Source organism: Pectinophora gossypiella, chromosome 5, assembly GCF_024362695.1.
Source record: "Pectinophora gossypiella chromosome 5, ilPecGoss1.1, whole genome shotgun sequence".
Classification (NCBI taxonomy): domain Eukaryota; kingdom Metazoa; phylum Arthropoda; class Insecta; order Lepidoptera; family Gelechiidae; genus Pectinophora; species Pectinophora gossypiella.
In genome coordinates, this window is record NC_065408.1 from 10,087,026 (window position 1) to 10,111,836 (window position 24,811).

At 36.0% G+C, this 24,811-nt stretch overlaps 1 protein-coding gene across 2 annotated transcripts; it reads right to left on the bottom strand.

Moving 5' to 3' along the window:
- Positions 1 to 13,897: 13,897 nt before the first annotated feature.
- Positions 13,898 to 24,185, bottom strand: LOC126367184 (ras-related protein Rab-3). Of its 2 annotated transcripts, none has more exons than XM_050010606.1 (6): positions 23,671 to 24,185; positions 21,499 to 21,605; positions 19,186 to 19,303; positions 17,309 to 17,427; positions 16,769 to 16,940; positions 13,898 to 16,522 (listed from the first exon to the last, which is right to left on the bottom strand). In XM_050010606.1, the coding sequence occupies exons 2-6, from the start codon at positions 21,603 to 21,605 to the stop codon at positions 16,376 to 16,378; spliced, it is 663 nt and encodes a 220-aa protein (XP_049866563.1). In that variant the 5' UTR covers positions 23,671 to 24,185; the 3' UTR covers positions 13,898 to 16,375. The 2 variants fall into 2 exon arrangements, with proteins under 2 accessions (XP_049866563.1, XP_049866562.1); XM_050010605.1 differs by lacking the exon at positions 23,671 to 24,185 and adding an exon at positions 21,880 to 22,014.
- Positions 24,186 to 24,811: the final 626 nt, after the last annotated feature.

A 24,811-nucleotide genomic window follows, 5' to 3' on the forward strand; every position in this document is an offset into this window, starting at 1 on the left:
AAAACCTCACGACTAAATCCCAATTGGTGTAGTCAGAGGTACATCCATTGCAAGATAAACTAAGTTAGTACCCACATCTTACCGAGCTTTCTGTAATACTACAACGATTTGGTATCGGTCGTTGTAGTATGCGGACTTGCATACATCTTCATATTGATTATAAGCCCGACCAAACTATCGGCCGATAGAAAGTCTGTGGTTTGCGGGGGCTAAGATAAATTAATAACTCATTGGTCCGGTACCGGAGTACGAACCGGGGCTCTCCGTTTGAAAAGCAAGCCGATGAGTGACTTTTTTACTTTATGCAGCTTATTAGGTAGACTAATAGCTAGCTTTGAAATAGACTGCTCTGTCAGACAGAGTGCTGCGGGGGGCGGAAGGTAAAGGGATACCACTGCCCTATTTTTCCTAAAAAAGTATCATAGGGAATGCTACACCGACAAGAGCGTGGCTCTTAAATTAGTGATGATGAATAACTGATATCTCACCTGCAACTTAGGCACACCCTGTGTAAGGGTTTTTTAGACATGAAAGCCTATTGTTTATAGACGAATTAGTTCAAGCGGGTGGGCCTATGCACCTGTTGTGCAGCTCTCGTATTTGACTCCCGCTTCTGGATATTATAACAAAGGGAATCCTAGCGGATCGTTGAATGCGTTGTCATTTATTCCTGTACATAGGTACGGTCACGAGCATCAATACGCATACATTTTGGTACCACGTCACATGAAGTCTCACTAAATGTCAAATATGTTACCGCGACAGTCCTAAAATGGGTACATTATATTGCTCAAGACTGTACATTTTACCTACGTATATACATACTTGAATGCTTCGCAGGCGAAGGGATAGATTACCACGGATTTCTATGTGCTACATTTTGTACTTTGTATTATGTTCCGCATAATCACCCCTATCTGCTATCTTCTTCGTGTTGATGGGAAACTAAATAGTATCGGCCCAAAACTTGGTAACACGTATTAACACACACGTAACTCAAAACACGTAATCTCATTCTGGTGTCGTATATCTTGTCAGGATCTTGTCAGAATACTGACACCCAACATTTTTTTTGTCGCCAGTTCGCCACATTTACCCTTAAAAAATTATAGGTACTTTCCATGGTCGTTTGTTAATACTACTCTCGCTTCTTTAAATGCATCCATACAAATAATATAGTATAAACTCCCGCTTGAAATCCCTAACAAGTAATCAGAAGATATCTGGATAAGAAGTCCTAAGACGGATATGATATACCATATTGGTTGACACGTCCGCCCGTCACCTGCAACTTATAGCGATCTTTATTTAACACACATTTAACACATGACAACGCTCCCTTTCCTTTTGGTTTACTCTTCCCCCCAGACGTCACACACACATATGCGCGTGTACAATAATGTCAATGTGTAGTGTCTGTGTGAAACGAGGTGTTTTATATGAAGTGTCCGGGTGTGTTTTTATTGTACCTATTTTACAGGATAAGTTCAACCTCGTGCAAGACAAAGTGCACGCAATAGGCCATGGTCTCGGTGCCCACATCGCAGGCTACGTGGGCAAGATGAACCGTCTGAAGAGGATTACAGCCCTCGACCCGTCGGGACCTCACTTCATACATATGCCTCCACAAGTGCGCCTGCATAAAAACGACGCTGAATTCGTCGAAGTCGTTCATAGTGACGACGTACCTTGTAAGTATTCATATAATATCATCATCATCATCATCAGCCCATTAACGTCCCCACTGCTGGGGCACGGGCCTTCCCTATGGATGGATAGGTAGATCGGGCCTTAAACCATCACGCGGGCCCAGTGCGGATTGATGGTTATTAACGACTGCTAATGCAGCCGGGACCAACGGCTTAACGTGCCTTCCGAAGCACGGAGGAGCTCGAGATGAAAACTTTTTTTTTGGTCACCCATCCTATGACCGGCTTTTGCGAAAGTTGCTTAACTTTAACAATCGCAGACCGAGCGCGTTTACCGCTGCGCCACCGAGCTCCTCATATAATATACATTACATAAACTGCCTATAAACGATAACCTCAATCAACCGCAGGTAGCATGGAGCATACCACACTGCTCTACTGCAGGTTGGTAGACGCATTTCGGCTAGTAATCCGGGCCCAACGGTTAAACGTGCCTTGCCAAACAAAGTTTAACGACAGTCTAACAAAATGATTTTCGATGGTGTCCTAATCCGGAATCGAGCCCAAACCTCCAGATCGTAAACATATTTATATTCATGATTGTATATCATATATCACACAAGTGACATTGAATACACACTTCACTATTTATTTCAAGGATCAATCCTAAAAGAAATAGCCTGGCCTACACCAGGTTAGGTACATTCATTTCTTACCTAATTCCAGCACTTTGCGATTACGACCCCACTCACCGATTGTAATAAATATACTAAAATCCTTTAATGTCCTATTAAGATAGTATAAAAGTACGACTTTATTTAGTGGGCTTAACAAGCTGAAGTTGTATTGTTTAGGTTTAATAAAGACGTTTCGGAATTTAAAAACGCCACATCGAGGGACTTCATCGAAAAAGCAATATTGCTATTTGACATTTGCGATAAGTGCACAATGCCAACAAATTAATGTTAAATGACAATATTGCTTTTTATACGAATTGCTTCAATGTGGCCTTTTTAGCCCCCAAGGTCAGAACTATTAGGTACTTGACCTATTGCGAAAACAGAAGATATACCTAGTTCAGTACAATTATTTATTACATTTTAATAAGATAACATTTTACAATCGTTTCAATGCGCGGTAGATCTGTCAAAGTAAGTAAGTTAGTGTACGTTTATGAGCATAGTGTTGTATTATATTAGGTCGATCGATTCTTTACTATCTTACAATACACACGTACATTTACGTAAGTTTAGAAAGTGTTTGTTACTCGTCAATACATAAAATACCTTATCAGTCCTCTCAATAAATTAATCCCCAAAGTTTAATCAATGAAATGTAAATCCTTCGTAAATCCAACTACTTATTTAAGCCGATTTATACCCCACAATCGTTACGAATTTTAGTGTTATATTAACATGTTATTGAGGACAGAAGAGGCAAGATGTTTGGACACCTAATAAGACACGACGAATTCATTAAAAACATCATATAAGGAAAGCTAGAAGGAAAGAGAGGAAGGGGAAGACCAAGAAGAGCTTACATGGAACAGATTAAAGAAAAGGTTAACGTCGTGTCTTATAGGGAAGTCAAGGAATTGGCCTTTGATAGACTGGAATGGAAAATGCTACACCGACAAGAGCGTGGCTCTTAAATTGATGATGATGATTAACATGTTATACAAAAATACCCCTGAGTGTCACAACGTGGACATTACATAAAAAATCCGTCTTATCGTGTGGCGTTTTGTCCCCTGTGTGCAAATGAGACCGACAATCGGCGCGTGCTTTCTTACTCCTTCATGGCTTACATTTACTAAACACAATATAATGGTCCCCACCTAAGTAAATTAGGCTGGCTCTAAACTCATATTAGTACAGAGCGGGGTGTCCGTTCTATATTATTGTTTATTCTATTTTCGCAACTGTGTCAAAGACAATAATTGGGAATGCTTTTTACAACGTAGAAGTGATTTTTCGTCATATTTTTTTTGTTGCATATTAAAATCGCGTTTGATATAAATTTAAGCAAAACTAAATAAACAATGTTTCAAAACTCATTACAAAATAAAATATAAAAATCAGTTTATCTACATTCGTAAGCAAGACATATATAGAGGACAAATTTTAATATCGCCGAATGTTCGTCTTCTTATCTAAGAATAATGTTTTCAAGAGCATTCCGGTCCCGAAATACCTACTTATCGAGTTCCGGAATCATATTTGTCGTTCGCAAACAGGTAAATATGTATTCGGTGACCCTTTACCGCGAACGGAAAATACCTATAACATACCTGACGCCTACATCCTGTTATCATTGTATTTATTCAGGTTGACTGCACTACAATAACAGAGCGTTTTCTTCATAAAAAGAGATCATTATGGAGAAACTATGCAAACCGTCTGTCTCGTTGTTGTTCTTGTATTGAAGAATATGAATGAATAACACATTACGTGACATCTCGCCTGTATCCGCGAAAGGGGTAAGCACGGTGTATAAAAAGTATATACCTTCACCTACTCCTCGCCAGCTGTACTTATTTAAGTTCCACGTTTTTTCCAATCCAATTCCAATTTAAAGATACTTAATAATATTATTTTTATAGTTTTTGTTATGCGTTTGTTTTGGTGCGGCGAACACGGGTGTTGATTTCACGTTTAGATACCTACTGTCAAGTTCTTATAATTTAATACAAAATCAAGAAATGAATCAAGTTTTTGCAATGACCTGCCTGCCAGCAGTCACAAATACTAATAAATATGCAAATAGCTTGTGTCAAAAGCTCTGAAGTTCGCTTACCTGCACGCCGTGCCCCTTCTGGGTGTTGGCAAAAAATATCGGGGAAAATTGTTTGGGTAGGTTTGATAGGAACCTGTGTAATACAAATGACATTTCCTGAATATTTGCTACGTAAGAGCTTAGAATAAGGAATGAAGGGTATGCTTCTGTCCTTGAAACATAATGAATTAACAAAAGAGATCTACAAGACGATTGTAAATAACGATCCGGAGGCCCCGGTTTCGAATCCCGGTGGGGACATATCACAAAACTCACTTTGTGATCCCTAGTTTGGTTAGAACATTACAGGCTGATCACCTGATTGTCCGAAAGTAAGATGATCCCTGCTTTGGCAGGCACGTAAAGCCGTTGGTCCCGGTTACTATTTACTGATGTAAGTGAGTGAGTAGTCGTTACATGAGCCACGTCAGGGGCCTTTGGCGGCTCAATCATAACCCTGACACCAGGGTTGATGAGGCTGGTATTCCACTTCGCAACCCACACGATAAGAAGAAGATTGTAAATAAGATAATTAGGAGAACGCCTAAGCGGACGTATCGAAATCAAATTGGGTACGTTTTAAGGACAGGTCAAGAACAGGTGCTTTACCGAGAAGCGTGTAGGAAAATAGATGAGAGTGGAGAAGCTAAAGTGGTGTAACGTGTCAGTATCTTTGTAACTACAGAAGAGGAATTATCTGGTTTCTACCTACACTTATAGAATAAAGACAAGATCTTATGTATTAAATATGTTAGTGTGCATTAAAGTATAGTTTACGTCGTTTATATTACACCCTAAACGCATATACCGGCTCCGTTCCGTCGTGGGTAAAAAAATGAGATGGAAGAACGACATCGTACGGCACGCAGGATATGACTGGATGTCGATAGCCCAAGATCGTCGGAACTGGAAAAACATGGAAGAGGCCTATGTCCAAAATTGAATATGAATTTAGGCTGATATAGATAGATCGATATTAAAAAAGCGTATGTCGACAAAAACGCGACAAAAACATCCATTGCATTTCGGCTTAAACATTCCTCTTTTAATCGTGTTTCAGATGGACAAGGCTACACTGAAGTACTGGGTCACGTAGACTTCTATCCCAACGGTGGGAAGCAACAGCCGGGTTGTGTAGACCTGCCATTAAAAGTTACTGCGGTTAGACGTGACAGTTTGAAGGTAAGCTCCACTAATATGCTCCAAGACTCTCGGGCAATAGGGTATTGACTGGGTCAAAGATAAATTATAAAATTCTGATTACTAAATGAGAGACCTAACACTGACGAAAAACATTTTCTTTTTTCTATTTAACTTATTTATTAATTTTAATTACGAAATACACAGTGTGTTTTTTCATACGAATATAGTGAATATAGTAATTTCGTGTTTTGACGTTTAGTAAAAGTAACTGATTTGACTAGTTGGAAACTACCCTATTATTTTGAAGTTCTCAATACATATTTGTTGGTGGAAAAATAACAATACCTTGTCATATACTAAAATACATTGAAAAAGTGCTTTAAAACTAAATTTTCTCAGTAAACTGCAGCCAGTTTTGGTAGAATATAGATCATCACAATCTTCTCTCTAGCGTTATCACGTTTTTTCAGTCTGGTTTTTACAGAAGCGGCTACCTGTCTGACCTTTCAACCCGCGAAGAAAAAACTAGCCCAAAACTGGTTAGGCCACATAACTCTGAAGAAAAAAATGCCCTTCACCGCTGAGCACGTGATAATCGTTTATGATCCAAACGTGAATTCGAAAACAGATTCGAAAATCATTGGTTTGGACCCGTGTTGGGATTCGAACCTGCGACCTCATAGTGAGAATTAAGCGTTCTTCGAAAGGGTGTAATAGAAAAGTTTATAATATATAAGAATGTAATAAAATTCAGAATTATAACTCGCTAATTATTTATTCACTTTTGCTACACAGGTTCTTCTCACACTCTTTCCTTAATGCTTCAGCCGCACTTCAGCGAATTACCGCACGTTACTCTGGCCCTTCCAACGATACCTCGCATCCCCACTTCTTTCTTACCCCACTGAGTACTACTTTTAAGTAGTATGCAGTGTTGCCATTTTAATATCTTAAATTACCCACAAAAACCAAGAAAAAAACAAGCTACTCTTTTTATAACATAATCGTACTACTTAAAATAAATGTATTTTATTAACCGATGTACTTATACAGAGTTTTCGTTCTCAAAGGCGATTTACTTGCTTCAGTAGCTCCCTCTCAATCACGAAAGCGTGCGAAAATAACTTTACTAAACCGTCATCTGAACTTACGGCACGCTTAAATAACTATTGACCGGCAAATTGCCTAACTTTTTGATCGCTTTTGTTAATTATAAAAAGATTGGGTACGTTAATATAATCTTTTTGTTATCGTGACTTATTGTATTAATGTTTGATTTGCTTGGGACAATCTAGCTTTATGGCTAGACAAATAGGAAGTGCTTATGGCTCACACGTAGTACAAATTTGAAGATAACACTCCCTGAAATGATGTTTATTGGTCTTGTACAGTCATGACCAATATAATGTACCCACTTTAGGACTCTGTCGCACCAACATATTTGACATTTAGTGAGACTTACAGTTCAATTTGTCAAAAAAGTTAATGTGACATGGTACCAAAGTGTATACATATTAATGCTCGTGACCGTACTACGTGCGCGGCCATAATTAAATTACACGGGCTTTGGTTAGAAAGTTAAATAATTTAATGATCTTTAGTATTCAAGGTCATGTCTCTAAATAAATGTCATCATCATTAATGTCACAAGCAAGTGTCATCCCAGATGCGTACGACAGTAACATAATAGGTAGGTAGGCCGGTGTCGTAGCCGCCATTTCACTGATTAACTCAACCCTATCACGATGAATATATTTATGCTGGTAGTGTGCTGGCTTCGTACCTTCTCCCTCAATTTAATTAATTAAATGTAAAGGAAAAGTTTGTGCAAGAGAAGTTACGGACAACATACTCGTAGGTATTTATTTATGAATATTTAAATTATAGTATAAGGTGATGTAAACTTCAAAATTATTGAGGTGCAGGTGTTGTGAACGGTTTAGCCAATTTCCCTTAGCGTCATAAAATATGGGATGACGGCACGTCGCTAGTTGCAAATGGATTCGTAAATGACGTGGTTAGGCTAACGCTTGCTGCACACGGAATCGGGAAAGCGAGAATTTTGTGTGAAACCGAAACCAAATCCAGGCTATCATCCGCTTTCTCGTCTCTTTCCGCAAACACCAATAATAGGTACAAGTATCGCTACCGGCACCAAGCTCCAATTATGCATACCAAGCTACTCTACAGTCAGTTGGTGGAGATACACCAAGTGACGGGTCAATATAGTTTCGGGAATTGACCCGACCCGATCCCATTAATTTGGAGATCGAGGAGCTTAAACGATACACTACTGGGGTCGTTGTTAGGTGATTAACATATCGTACATACATAAACATACAACTTTATTCACCGCTTATGCATGGCTAGCATAAGTTTGGCACAGTAAGCACTTTAGATAACTGCAAACATAAATGCCTACACTTTCGTAGGGGTAATCCACACTGATTAGAAATGCGAAAAAATGTGAATTTCCGGCACCGTTTGTTTTGAGTAGCTTGGTACTAAAATAATGACAAAAGCGTGTCTTCTTTATTCACATGCTCCACCACGAATGTCATTCAATCACTACTTGGTCGGATAATTGGAGAACGCCAAGTATTATTCTCTGTGCGGAGGTTTATTTTTGAAATCTTATCAGCATTGTTTAATTTTTAGATTTACTGCTTGTATTTGCCTGTTAATCTTATGAATTATTATCGCCTTACAACAAATATTACTAGTATTCATTCCAATGTCTTGAAAGATTGACTTTATACTTATTAATTATTTCGTGGCTCTCTTTACTGCTCCGCTACTCTGCAATACGGATGGACCGTTTAAATATCTTTGATTTCTGTGAAGCTGTCCTACTGTTTACATGAATGTTTTATGACGCTGCCCTTGTCAAGCATCGGTTGAAGGCAGCTTGACAAAAACACGGTATGGTAATTTATGAAATCGGTTTTTTCACGCTTGGATATAGGTAATCGAGTTACTTCTGCGATTTTATTGAAGTTTATTTTCAAAATATATTTTGTGAAGCAAATGACTGGCTACAGACGTTATGTTCGTCAAACATTTTCCGAAATGTAAAGGATTTTTTGAATTATTCGGCTTCAACTTAACTTCTCTTTGATCGTTGAACATAATACGTACACAAAAAATGCTGTCTATCTACTTCTATAGGCACTGATGTTCGTTACCAAACAGTTAGTTCCTTCCAAGAAGTTCTATTGATGTAAATGTGATCAGAGAGATGAGATTTTTTAATAATTTGTGAGCGCAGTTATAGTCGCAGTCGGTTTTAGTACCTATGGGTTTAAAACAGTTGTCCACCATTAGCTCACTTGATAACCTATCAAGGACTTATCCATGTTGGATACAAAATACCGGACTTTGGGTATTGGCATAAGTAGATATATTTTATTTTTCCAGTTAGGAGAGACGTTGTCAGCGTGTTCTCACAAGAGAAGTTTGAAGTACTACATCGAAGCCCACATACATCCCACGTGCTCTTTTCTCGGCTTCGCTTGCCCTTCTCACAAGGACTTCTTGAAGGTATTATAACTATCAACTCAATGGTTTTTATTTCTAAGGATAAATACTTCTATTTAAATATTTCCAACATTATTATTTTGTATATATTCGTTGCTTAGCTGTTGTGTTTGTAATATGAAATAACATAATTATCTTATTTGGTAGAATGCGCTGAAGCGCATCCATAAAAAGCTTTCAAGCGTCTAATTTATAATTCAAAAAAATAAAATTATTATAATAATAAACAATATTACAAATTTATTTCAGATTAGACACATCCTTACATTATTATTATAATAATTAAAAGCAAATAAATTATAATAATAATTATGTTGATTTAGAAAAGTAAATAAAGTACCCAATATTTTTTTATAGATAAATCTAGGTACTTACTACGGAAACAAAAATGTCCCACTGCTGGACAAAAGCCTCCCTTCCTTTATCTGGGGAAGCGGCGGAAACATATTATTATATTTTTAAATAAACTGGCACCTATTATTTGTTTTGTATAGGGTAAATGCACGTCATGTGGGGAGCACATGGAGTATTGTGCCAAGTTGCCGTCAAAAGGGCGATATTCCGACCTGAACAACACAGTCGGGTTCCACTTCGTTACATCCAACTCGGCGCCTTTTTGTAGTAGGTATTCTCAACGTTCTTTTATTTTTAATGAGATCTTATTAGTTACGAGTACTTCCAATTATTTTTGTAAAACTAAGAAATACAATGCTAGTGGGAGTACAAGTGGCATTGCTGTGCCAACGCATAATATTAAATTATACCTATAGCAAAATAACAGCCTCCGTGGTTGAGTGGTTTAGTAGTTAGGTTCACGATCTGGAGGTCCGGGTTCGTATCCCGATGGGGATATTGTCGAAATCACTTTGTGAGACTGTTCTTTGTATTGGCCGTTGGTCCCGGCTGTTAGCCGTAAAGTCACCTCCACCAACAACCAGTGAAGCAGCGTGGTGGAGTATGAGCGGCCTGTGCCTAGTAATGGGATATATATATTATAGACTGTTTATGATGATAGCAAAATTCATAAATGGCTTTTGTATGATTAAGGAATCTACAATAAGCAAAATATAAATGGTAGACAATTTTATTTACATATTAGATCAAATAACATTACACGAAGTTTACTTAAGACAAACAGAATGTGTCTCTCAGCGCGACCGCAACCGCTATACAGCTTGTGTTTTCTGGTATAAACCCCGAGTTTAGAATTCTAAATAGATAATGATGCTAATTCCTGTAGATAACATCTAACTTTATTTTAAGTTATAAAGTACCTGTCATTTTCTTTGCCGCCGAAATTTAAAGGTAATCGATAGGCATAAAATTTATGGAAGACACGTCAATTTTAGGTAGAAATCTAAAACAACCCTGTAAAAATTTTACATTGGCCAATAATCCGATAGAATTAAGTTGATAGGACACGTCAAATGGGTAGCATACAAACGAGGTTCCTATTTGATTTACTCGTTGATTTTAAAATTAACAGCTGTCAATCATTCGTCCCTTTCCTTTTTGGCGGATAAGAAAATTACAGGTATAACTTCAAATAAAATTAGATGGTGTGTACAGTAATTAGCACCAATATTTTTACGCAGTATATTAGTTACCCACTGCAATAAAATAGAGTAAGTATATTGCTTACGTCATTCGTGCGATTTGAGATTGACGTTGTATATTTTGAATAAAATTAGCTAAAGTCAAATATTTTCATTCTGTATGGAAAATTATGTTGTTATTTTTTTGTTAACTTCTCTTATGGCTTTTAGCGGAAACTTTAAAAGTTCTTCTTGTGCTGAAGAGTAAAAATTCTGACCAGAATTTTGTAAAGGGATATTTTAACGTGACTATCCCGCAAAATGTTGGAGATGTTACCTTTCTTCTCAATGAGAATCAGTAAGTAGAAACCTTTTCTTTCTTCTCGTGTGGGTTAAAACAGAGATCGATCTCACAAACCTGGTACCAGGGTTTTTTTCGTATTCCTCCTAAGATGTGAGTGTCACAGCTCACCCTGGTTCTTACTTTTACATGGTGTTAGTGACACCGTAAAAAAACTGAGGGGAATGATTCCGCTCATGATTCTGATTATCAAATGGAACGCATGAAAATTATTTTTTTTAAATTCCGCTTCTTATCAACTCAGAATTGTGGTCTGAATCACCCTCAAAGTTTTCGTTATGGTGTCACTAACACCCTTTATACTAATACCATTACACAACAGATTTTTATTTATTATTGTTACATTTTTTATTAAAACCCGCCAGTGCAGTGTCGGCACTCCAAACAGATGACCACCATGTATTCATGGTGTTCCGTTCAGTGCCTCCGCCACTCATGCTGCCGGCTGGGGCAGTCCACATCAAGTGGATGCAGGGTGCTCTGCCTACCCCATGGGCCACCCCGCCCAAGGTCACCGGTCTTATGATTTACAAGATGACTGAAATCACGCAAGCGAGGTAAAGGAAATTTCGTTTTGTGTCTATTCTAAAGTCACCCCAAAGTGGGCAAAGGTCTCTCCTACTTTCCATCTCATCCTCATCTAAGTTTTCTATCTACTATCTACTCAGCCTGTATCCACCCACTGCTGGGTATATGCCTCCTCTCTTTCACGCCATCCTTTCCGGCCCTGTGCAAGTCTCATCCATTGCTTTCGGGCATACCTCACAATGTCATCCGACCACCGCGGGCTGCCTCGATATCGCATACCATCCCTTGGCCACCATTCAGTAACAGCCTTAGTCCAATAGTATAATATAGTTAGTATCTAAGTTGTATTAAAAAATATATGAGCTTAAAATATTGAACGTATAAAATAGAACATACACAAAATACCTAAAATATAATTTGTGTAGTGGCACGGGACTCTAGATGCACGAGTCCATCTCCAGCCTGATCGATAAAAATCTTATTTGTATATTGTAATCTTCTGATAATAATCTTATGAACAACAAACAAGAATTTAGTCTCAGGTAAATTATTAACTTGAAATAGAACGTCAGTGTTGGCAACGCCATCTACTTCAAACGCTTTGAACAAAGTAAGTACTCCAGTTTGTTATTTGTTTTTGAATGCAACAAACGCAAAGCCAAGAGTTCAGTTAGTATACTGATAGTCGCCTGCTAGAGTTAGCAGTTTGTAAGACCACTCGACATGATTCAAGTAAAGGGCTAAAGCTTAAAAAAACGTAGAGGTGCTTTCTAAAATATATTAACAGGTGGCGCTGTGTGTGTCGTTTCTTTATAATATATATTTTATTTCTCTGTAGTAATATTAATGGTGATGTTTCACACAAGGATTACAGTCAAAATTTAATTTTGTTTGTCTAAAGAAAGGAATCCAATTCTGAAATTTGTGCTTTATATTTTACTTTTTTTTCTGTAGCCTAATATATGTCCCACTCTTGAGCAAAGGCCTTTCCTTCTCTTTCCAGCCATCTCTGTCTTGGGCATAGTTCTGACAGGTGATTCAGAAGGCGTGTAGTTCGTGAGGTAATGGAGGGATCCATTGTCGAAGTCATTATCAAAATAAATAAATAAAAATATATACTTATTTACACTGTTTTGATTGCTAATAGTCACGCGTGGTAATTTGTGTCCATGTTACCTAAAAGTTAAACAAATATGGTATTGTTCCTAGTGTATGTTTGGCGCCGATTTTTTCCCTCAGTATATAATACTGAATGGTGATTAAAAATATTTTTTATTTAATGGAAATACAATATGTTTTTAATTTTATATGTATTTTTTTCAGGCCCCAATGGTTTTGTCCGGTGACTGGATCCACAGATGAACCTTTGGGTCTCGGTTTGGAGCCATGCGAACAATCTGTTTTGGATAACCCCCTTAACAAAGATTATACAACCGAAATTTTTAACATTCAAAATGATTACGATATAAACCGTATTTAACTGTACGGACAAAGTAGTAAGAAATTATTTATTTTAGTGCTAAAGTGGAAACAGTTATTATTAAGTTTTTAAAGGAAGTAGGAGATACGTGTTCTGTTAAGTTTGTAGTATTGTTCAAATAAGTACGTACATAACTATCTATTATGTTTCATTTTTCAGTAGTTAAGTAGTAGCGAAGGAAGTTACTGCGATCAATACATCGATGTAACCAGCCGTTGTAAATATTGTATGAAGCAATTCACGTGATTATCCGTTCGAACCGGCGAGCAAAATTACCGAGTCAACGGTAGGTTCTACCTTTGCGGCCAAGTAGTTAGTACTATTTGAGGCAAATGTACAATAAGTCACAACAAAAAACAACTACCTAAGTACCTGTAGACACCTAACTGTCATATTTATATATTGACCAAATCAAAGCACATGATAACGGGTTCTCACCACGTCCTGATATTTCTGTTGCAAGTGCCATGATCACCGGATTGAGTCATCCCGTGTCACTTGCGACGACGTTGAAATACCGGGATATTCATATCCCTGATTTTAACGCGGTAAGAATCCGGTATTGTGTGTTTTAATTATGATAATAAGCGTATCCACATAACTAAAAATATAAAGCCCGCCTTCATCGACTTTGGTTACGCGTAAATTATAGGTATGAATTATTCTGTCCATCTAGTTAAAGACAATGTCATCATCCCCTCGTTCCTTTAACTGCTTCAACAGTTTCAACCCGTGCACCCTGAGCAATGATTGGACTCGTTCATTGGTTGGATATCTGTTATACTCACATAGAGTAAAATAATAATAACCACAGTTTTGTGTTACCAACATTATTTCTAACAACGATCAGCTTCATCATAATATCTCGATCGTGTAAATAAAACGAAGATTTAATATATTATATATAATATTCGTGAATCTTTTACACGGGTGTATTTTTAAATAATTCCTTTATTAACACACAACAAATATTAACATACAATTATGGAGTACAGCTAGTCGATTATCAATTTGTCGTATCCAGAAAAGCTTGTTACGAATACACTTAGTATAACAGAAGAGACGAAGGTGCTGGCGTGGGATATTACTCTGATACGCCAAACATTTATACTAGTGTTGTGAGAAATTAAATGCTAAATTACAGTGAGTTTCTGCTAAACAATTCTACGTAAAGCCCGTCACTACGATATGCCTCTTTCGTGCCCTCTACAGGACTCACACACATTGCTAGATACGATACCTCTACTAGTACAAGTTTATTTAAATCTGAGTTAACAATACCATTTGCAGAGTATCTTTAGCTACTTACCGTTGGTCGAGTCTCTGTAATTGATTTCGCCAAATTGACATTCACATGATCAAAATTTACAGGTTAAACAAAGCCTTCAGCGAATAAGTAATTAATGGCAGCGCATATCAAATTTATTTGGTAGAATATTCCAATATTCTAATTCAACCTTGAAATATAATATGTATTATGTATATTCATAAATTTGGCGTCATAAGTATTTTTCATAATTTGTCATAAGTTTTGAGAATATTTCTGTTCAAAGCGACGATTAAACAATTGGCTCGCTCAAGTTATCATAAGTAGGTAATAAAATTATGTACGTATATTTGTTTATAACTTTTCAAATTATTACACATCGTAAGTATTCTAATGATTATTCAATATAATAATCTAAAACATAATAATGTGCTCACGTTTCAAAATAATTTGATATAAATTGTATTGTCTATGTCATCTACCGATAAATGCCTAGTGTTAGTCCTATGTGACATAGAGACACTTTGCGAATAGTCACAGGATACTGCGTGGGCTGTTATTCATATCTGTATTCGTCAAAAATGCCTGGAAATTATGTTTGGTTAAAACTTTTCATTATTTGTATAAATATCTAGTCTAGTGACTATGAAATTTGTCATAACTACCACGACCAGTACAAAGATTCTAGAATTGATTAAAATTAATGTCCAAATATTTTTTGACGAATCGTGATATACACTGTGACAACGCAAGGAAACTAAACCAGTAGATGAGAATGTCTTACACACTAACGATTGTGATTAAATAAACACCTATAGTTAGATATTAACATAGCATAATTAGGTAACAAGAATACAAACAGATTTATATGTACGTAGATATATAATACTATACAGTTGTTTATTTATACACTGGTAAACGTATTTACAAACACTAATCGTAGCGTTATAGAAAATACATGGTTTTATTCAAACATTAATTTTGCAGGCCAAGAATTTGAAGCATCAGTTATACGTAATATGGAGACACGTAGTAACATCCATACAGCGATGAGATTAGGATCACGCCAAAGTATAACAATATTAACATTCACTAATTACTACTATATTAATAAAGCAACAGATCTCTATCAAGATTATTGTGTAATAACAACACACATTAAATCTAAAATAGATATGGAAGCTAATGCAAGTGGTAAATGAACTCTAACATAAGAAATTAGGGTACACAAATATATATGCTACTTTGCGCCGTATAAAATCATCTTAGCAAATCAAAAACGTGAAATTTGACTTTGGTCCAATCTCCACAAGTCTATTTCTATATTAATAAGATGTGAATTTTTACATTGACATGTAAAATAATAAAAATATTCTGCTTACCAACAAATCGTTGTGACTCTATAATAAATCTTAATTTAGCCCTTTAAATTATATTAACTCAACACAATGATTAAGCTAAGTAAACAAAACGAAATAATACCTGAATTCCATAAATTCATAAAAGATAAAAATTTAACAACTATCAGAAATCTCAGATCCCTACTCCAGCTCGCAATATACATAGATAATAGCTACCTAACACCTATAGAATTAATAATACTAATACATATTTCCTTTATTGTTACACAAGTTTTAACAATTTTCAAAACGTCGTTTTTTTAAATAATATTTGTTTGAAAACGTCGTGAAAGATAAAATTTTGCTAAACATTTCGTAAATAATACAGCAATTCCTTGCAACAATAAAATTTTTACTTATTGGATTACCGGGGTTCATTTCAAATAAGCACACTTTTATACTGAAATTCTCTATTTAATCTAAATAAAAAAATAACGCAATTGTGACTATCATTTAGACGTGTAATACGCAAATAAATGAAATTCTTAAACAATATTTAAGTACTCATTGAAAAATTAAAATGGTAAAACCTACTGTGGACACACACGACAGAGATTTTCAGATTCGTAATTTATAATATTAATAGATAATTTTATTATTACTTTTATATCGGTGGAATGTGAAAATTCTGTAGAATTCTGAGAAAAGATCTGTCATGGTATCGGATACTGGTGAAATTTGAGAGCAACATGGAGTAATATTAACAGTTGCAGTTGGCTGCGGGGTTGCCCTGCGGCTGCTCGGTCAGCCTCTGCCCGCGAGCCCCTCCGGCCAGCATCGCTGGCTCCGAATCCAGACTCTCTGACATTTTGTCGCAGATAATGTCCACTAAACGCTCGAAGACAGCCTGGAATAAGAGACAATGCGTACTATTTAGAAACTATTTTTGGACCCCATAGTGAAATTAATGTTGTGCTACCTGCGTCTTAATTAATATGTGAAAAACTACATAAGTAATTTAAAAATTAGAAATTTTGCAGTTTTTTGCCAAAATCAGTTTCATTCTGCCCAAAGGAGTCTAACAAACTAAAAGATTTACATTGGGTTATGCCTTTTTTATGTAAAATTTGACCGTGCTTAAGTTAATATTCACCTTAACGTTGATGTTCTCCTTGGCGCTGGTCTCGTAGAACTCGACACCAAGCTGCTCGGCGAGCTGTCTGCCGCGCTCGGCGCTGACCACACGCTCCTCTTCCATGTCGCACTTGTTGCCTACTAGGATCACCTGCGCGTTATCCCACGAGTACGTCTTGATTTGTGTTACCCTGGAAAAGATGAATGATTATTTTTATCATCTCCAATAATTTCAAGAAACGGTGTAACAGTGATTCTGAACAACTTTGCCTAAAAAGCAACATGCAAACTTTTGAATAAATACAAAATTAACTGACTTATGACCGGATAAGAAAATTAATCTTTAGGACGATCAAGAGGGATATTTCATGGTTTCTTGGAATGTCGTTCAGAATAATGGCATATTGATTCCACATCCACAGTTAATACTCGCAAACATCCCGGCGCGTGATTTGTTTGAATGATACGCACTGTGATGTATTATTAACAAAGGAATGTACTTATGACATAAAGTTTACGTCCAAATATAATTATTAGAACATAGAAAAATAATCAATACCAGTCTTGAACGCTGTTGAAGCTCTCTTCATTGGTAATGTCGTACATTAGGATGAAACCCATCGCCCCTCTGTAGTACGCTGTTGTGATGGTGCGGTAGCGTTCCTGACCTGCAGTGTCCTGAAAATTATTTTTTTTATGAAGTATTTTTCTTTTAATTTATTGACTTACACTGTTTTACATCAGTAAAGACCAAGGCGACTAAAAAGCGCACATTGCTCCTACAAAAACTAAATAAAATTTGGGCACGCAACAGCCGTACCGAAATGTTTTCAACCGAAATTAATTAAATTATTTATACACCTTCGTATATTGCTTCACTCAATCAAGGTCCTGAAAACCAAGGCTTTTGTTCGTAAGGTTGAGTGAGGTCATTTTCCTGGGCACCGCGACGAACATGGTGACGTCAATTTAATTTCGCCTGATTCATATTTTTGTTTTGTGATATGTTCTCTTTCCTGTTGCGCGTTAATTGAGGAGAGGCCTGTGCCCAACAGTGGGGCGTATAAGTATAGGCTATTAATGTGTAAGTACGAACCGTTTTTATTTCCCTTCTAACAAGAAAATACTTAAATCGCACCCACAACCTTTGAAATAATACCAAAAATATTTAATTGTATTAGTACTTATCTGATATTGTAAGATCCTTTATTATAAGAACCGACTTCTCAATATTATTTGAGTACTGGGTAAAAGAACAAAGGTTTCGATCTAAGTGGTCGTAGACAAGGTCAACAATGTTCTGGCTTCATAAAAGAGAACGACGGGTATAAAAGACAAGTATACAAGCATGTGACCCAACCTACTGTAAAAATAACGAAACAGGCTTTGACATAAATACATGAATAATAAACTCAGTCCTGTAAATCCTAATGGGGCAGGCAGAGCCACAAGACGCTTTAATATGAGAATCGACCTCCGCCTTTCCTCAAATTATCATTTCTATTGACTGACAAACTATGAATATGTATGTAGCATAAAACGAATTTATTAAACAAGTTTTTTACTTGCGAAACCTAAGTAGAAACATGAATAAAGTTAGGTAGTAGCTCAAATGATAAAATTTATAAAAGAGTGCCCACCGCACCGATGAAACTCTCTAGGACCCCAAGTCTTAGATTTTTTATAAGGAAATTGCCCGGAAAAGTTTTTCAAATACTTTGATGAATGGCTATTAGGGTCCTGATCTCCAGACTTATGTAATACTTACGACCTTACATCTTTCTTTTATGCAGTAGCATCCAGATTATACGTATTATATTTGACAAGATTTTTATTTTATTTTACGTCGTTATACTACAATTTATCCATTATTTTAACGGAAAAGTTATTGCATGTTTGATTGTCAGAACCTCAGAACAGAATCAAAACCATACATGTCTTTTAACTTTACAACATTTATTTTTATAGCAAAGAATGTAGCTGTCTAAAATAATTTCTTATTTGTAAAGTGATATGAACTTTAATGTAGTCTGTGGTATTACTGTAACATTACATCGACAGAGAATTCAAGTTACCATCATCCGCTCGTTGATGAACCAATAACCGCCGACAGTTATCGGTTTTGCGGTAAACTACGCCCTTTACACCAAGGTTTTCCTTCTTGTGTGTTGACCTTCTTGTGAAGTTCCCTTTCTAGTTCGACTACAATACTAATATTAGAATAGTTCGCAGCAATACAACAACAGATAGGCTATTTTATAATGGAAAAACTACCATTCCAATATGAAACAAGATGGACCTTAATTATTCAAACATACTCAATGGACTAATCACCATCATTATGATGTCATAATCATGTTAGGACTTCGTATCATAAGTGGCTGAAAGACTCTTAAGGGTCACGTTTAAGTCCGAAATACGAATTTTTAAACTTACCCATATCTGAAGTTTGACACGTTTGTCATGACGGAAGACAGTCTTCACCTTGAAGTCGATTCCGACGGTAGACACGAAAGCAGAAGTGAAGGAATCGTCTGCGTAGCGAAACAGGAAGCTGGAAATAAAGTCTCTAGTTAATTAAGATGGACGTAAGAACCGTTTCCGCACCATGCAATTATCCTTAACAGGTTTCTACTCTCAAAGTGATATATTACGTGAAAGAGTTGAAGGTATGAGGGTAAAAGCCTCGTATTGCAGTAATCACAGGGTAAGTTTGCAAGCGCATTAAATATGCAAAATACAAGGGTGGTGGACCACTGCAAGATTTTTCACCTTTACTTTAATATTACTTGTAGGTATACCTACTCATAGAAGAAAAATAAGTCGACCACACTCGAATTATTGAAATAGAAACTACTTTCAAAGTAAATCAAGGTAAAGTTAAGGGATGAACAACATCTAAGTAGAGCAAAATTTTATCATACTGCAATCTTCGATCCCTGAAGTAGTTATGGCACGAATATTTTTATATGGAAATTTATTTAAAGAAGCTAAGAAACTTTTAGTTTACTGGTTTCTTGTTTCGTAAGCTTTCCATTTAGATTTGTCATATTTATGCAAAGTGACGAAAATATTAAAAAGACTCAAAAGTGAACTACAGATTATTATGGAAGAGAGAAACCAACTAAAAGGTGGTAAGATGACCTTGACCTTGTGGTAGGTCATCTTCATCCTCTAGATAGGAGTGGCGCAATATGCCCTAGCCTAGGACTCCCAGGACAGCCCGATGTTATATGTAAATACTTATAAATAAGTAAGATGTTAATATATAAATAAATAAGAAACCTCCTACTAAAAAAATAAACACGCTAGTCACTGAATATTACATTCAACGGCATTCTACAATAAATACTCAATTATGGTGTAGTATTTATACAATTTATCTCGACCAAAAATTGCTATTTACGATAAAGTGTGACAGGATAATAATAATTCATTATCAGTAATAAAGGTCAATTACACTTAATGGAAGTTTGTTATAGGAATACCTATTGAGTTAAAAAGTAGCCTAGCATTCATCACAACGACACTTGTTATGGGAAAAACATTTCGTCGGTAAATAATTATCTAAAATATATAATTATACAACCAATTACAGCCTTTATAATATTATTATAATATAGAGGATTGGAAACGTAAATACGCTTTACTGTCATGTCTAAATATTTTATTAACGTAAACGGAGCTTAGGTTCATTGTAGCATTTTCAGTCGTTACAGTAGAAACAGAAAAAAATAAGTAATAAAAAAATAAAGGTATCAGAAACGCTTTTGCCACAAAATATTACTAAGAAAGACACAAACAATGATCAAAGGAAGACAGTGGAAAAGAATACAATAGATTCAAGTGAGAAGGAACGACAAGATACACAAATAAGGGTGAGGAAGGATACAATACTAGTCATAGAAAGAGCAGATAATAATAGGACAAGCAGCTTTATACTCTATAGGCGTGGTTTTATAGGGTTTTCATAGCAGGTTAAAAGGTACTTTTATAATAAAGGGAGTAGACCTTTTACTAGCACTTTACTGGGATCGCCTTGTCTTGAAATTATAGTTTTATGTACTCTTGATGCGTGTTTGATGATGATGACTAGGCGATATAGCCGTGTTTTAGCTTTTTATGAATAATAAAGTGGTTAATCTTTCAGCTTATAAGTATAGAAGTTTTGAAATAAAAGATTAGTTTTGTTAGCAATATTCTTACTTCCCCAGATCAGGACCGTTTTAGCACAATATTTCTTACGAGATATTTCAATATTTTTATAAATATTATTTCTTGATCTGAGGCTTATATATTTATATAATATAGGTTCGTACTGAGGCAGTTGTAGTCAACTACATTTAGTATGTAGTCCTTTATTGTAAGTGCTACGAATATACTCGCCTAATATACTCTCTTATATTGGTGACGTATTCGATCTTAGCAGTGAGTGTGGTACGTACATAATACCACAGGGAAAGTGCCACTCACTCCTTGTGACATCGTTATAATGTAGGATTTATATCTTTGTTTGTTACGTCCATTCTGAACAATCTACTCTGACCATCACTAATTTAAGAGCCACGTTCTTGTCGGTGTAACATTCTCCATGCTACTTTTTTAAGGGAAAATAGGGCAGTGGTTTCCCTTTTGCCTTCCGTTTCGCAGTGCTCTGACCATCTCACCCATATTGGCCAATATTTTCGCCACAATTGAAAGTCAAACCCCGAAGATATGATGATGGAAAGATGTACAAAAAACACATACCTAGTCTTTCCTACGGAACTGTTTCCTATGATGAGCAGTTTGAACATGTAGTCGAAGTTCTGGTCCGCTGCATCCTTCTGCCATTTTGGATCGCCACCACCAGCCATCTGAAAGAAACTTCAGAATTATCATCGAAAAACTCATCCAACCGCTAAGTCATTTGAAACTTCCCCTAGTATGTTCATTTCGGACTCATGAAAGTTCCCCTTTTAGAAATGTTGTTTGTGCGTTGATGTAATGTAATATGTAGATATACGCACTATAAATGTGGATCTATAAACATTAGTTTTGTATTGGTCCTGTTTGAAATTTCCTCAAGTAGTTAGTTTTATCCTAGGAAAATGTGTATTAAATGAACTTCTTATATAGCTTTTAATTTACCTTGTTCTCAACGTCACTACCAACAGTTGCAGGTTTTTCAGACATTTCTACTGGAAATACTATAACACCATTATCACTACCAGTTCGTTTGCGATTCTATTAACGAATACTGTTAATACAAAACGCAAATTGTCCACAACCCATTGTATAAGTAAAACTGAACTTTATTGCTACATGTTAGCTTTCAAATAAGCCCACAAAGGATAACCGATGGTTTATCACCTAAATGTCTTATCATTAGAGATGGACCGAATGAAAATAGTTTTTGTGTAGTATTTGATAAGGGATAGTATTGTTTGTCCATGGAATAGAAACTGTATGCGGTACAGCGACGCTAAATGGTTTCAGATAATGCTACCGTGTCGTCATATCCGACACGATATGAGTTTAGTACATTTGGCTGTGTACTAGAACAAATATTGTCGTGAGTATATGTGGGTAGCAATTTATCACCTGAACTCTATACGCTGTTTTCCCGCAGTTTCAGCCTCGGTGAAGTGATAGTAACAATTCCAAATTTAAGGTTTCTTAAATTTGGAAAAGTAGGTAATATAAAAATCTATTATAAATCTCCGCGATTTTTTTCATAAATTATACTGATACTGGCATCAATAACCGATAAACAATTTTGGATACGTTACATTACACCCTTTGAATAATTACCTACTGAAAGTTGTAGGTACAATATTATAATACTTTCCATTCAAAGTATACAAGATAAAAACATTTCCATTGCGTCATTTACACCCCCACTTATTCTGTCCTTAGGCGTATAATATGCCACTTAATTTCGCTCCGCGAACTTGATTAAATAACAAATAATGCGTGGGATGAATGTGGTACTATACCACCAAAACTTGAGATGAACTGATTGTGCATTATATTCTTTATATCAGAGATACTACATACAATATAAAAAGTACAAGGATCTGGTTAGTTACTTCAATTTTAGCGTGACATACAGGGTGTTAGTGACATCATAACTAATACTGACTGGGATGATTCAGCTCATGATTGTGAGTTAATATTAAGTGGAATATTTCGCCGCATAACATAATATAACATTTAAAGAGATTTATCATTAAAAATTCTATAAAAACATGCCGTATTTCTATATTATAAAACGCCTCTAATCGCCTCTATCTATAATATAAAAGATAACCGTAGTAGCGAACTAAAACCATCAATTTTATCAAAACATTTTTCTTCTAGAATAAGAATTCTAACCGTAGGTCATGAATTCCATTGATTAGTTGGTGACACATTAATTATGCATACGCGTGGGAACAATGTGTGTTATCGTAACAGGCATTATCGTAATTATTTCTGGTAACAATCTACATACAACTAGTTACTTCCGTATAACACAGTAAGATAAAATGGCTGAAAACCAGTGCTTGACTCACAGAGCTCACCTGAGGAATTTCCTTTTGCCCGATGTTTATTGATACTTTTTTGAGCTTCTGTTTTTGAATATACGTAAAATTACTTAAGTATTGCTTACTGAGCAATGTATTTTCTTTATCAATGCTGTATTACGAAATTCAGTGAATCGAAACACATTGACAGTAAAAACATCTATTGTACATTTTATTTAGAAATCAATATCTAAAGATGACACAAACAACGTTTTTAAATACATTTTAGGTATGTTTTCAATTAATTTCAATTACAGTGACGTTAAAAATAATTTTCCAAGGGAGGTATCTGTTTTTGTGTACGCGATTAACACTTTCACGATAAATCCTTATAAATAACTATTGCACAATGTAAACCAATGTTTGCACAAACCTTTTATCAATGTTCCACAGGTAAACAAAGAAGGGAGATTTTAATATCACTGGATATTTATTTTTTATCGTTCGAATGATACTAGCGTTGGACTGTAGCACGCCGTGTATTGCTGTCTCTTTCACATCCACCAACGCAAGCGAACGAAATTACCTTCAAGCGATTATCGATTTCTCGTAGATATTTAGCAAACTTTACAACACCTATGCTACTAGTCAAAAATTCCTATAAAACGATCCCAAATAGCACAGTCAGAGCACAACGCCACTAGTTTTGTCGATTAGAAACATATAAAATCGATATTTTGGTAGCTCTTTCGTAACTCACTTTACACACTTTAGCACTTGAAACTGAGTGGTATATGCGGTTTTTTTCATCGAAACAGCCCTTGTTCAGCCAGTGTGCCTCAGCATCGTACGATTTTCAGTGTTTATATAAAATTACAACCGACGGTAAGGGACGAGCAGTGTTTCGCGCTCACAGCTGTTACGTCCTGCGATCTCCCACTCATAGTGCCATGGGAGTGGGATGGAAATTCATGATGGCGGCCGTATGCGCGCGCAACTACCCTTCGCAACTGTCAAACCCGCCGACCGACGAATCCATATCCTATTGCTCAAAATCCTGGAGAATTAGTATAATTTTGCTTTTTGAACAGATATTGTGATTAAAATAGTTGTGTTATTCAATTATTTTATGACTTTTATGATTTCAAAGGCATATTATCATATAAAAATTGCTTTTAATTAACTCAATTCGAAAAATAGAACCAGTTGATCAAAAAATCGTTCGACTGGTTTGGAATGTTGACTATGTGTATCCGGTACTGTAAGGAATATAAACGTATTTATTATAAAATGTAAGTATATAAAATCCACGGGACGTTCAGATGCTATTTTTGGACACAAGCATCTCCGAGAGACATCTATTTGATTTATTTGAGCTTTTATCTTTCAGAGCGGAGCACAGCTCTTTGAGCGGGCATGATATGATTATTTAGAAGGATTACGCCTTTTAGGTACGTTTTCAACGCGATTCAAAAAGTAGGTATTATCTTAAGTGTAAAGGAGATCATCGGATTTCGGCCCAGAAGTCAAAGTGCCGGCCAAAAAATAATTTTGCTATATTCCGTTAGATATTA

Coding starts and splice junctions, on each gene's coding strand:
- LOC126367184 (XM_050010605.1), bottom strand. CDS start 21,924: ATGTCTGAAAAACCTGCAACTGTTGGTAGTGACGTTGAGAACAAG. Junction 21,606..21,879: donor GTAGTGACGTTGAGAACAAG/GTAAATTAAAAG, acceptor AGTTTCTTTCAG/ATGGCTGGTGGTGGCGATCC. Junction 16,523..16,768: donor AGGAGAACATCAACGTTAAG/GTGAATATTAAC, acceptor CTCTTATTCCAG/GCTGTCTTCGAGCGTTTAGT.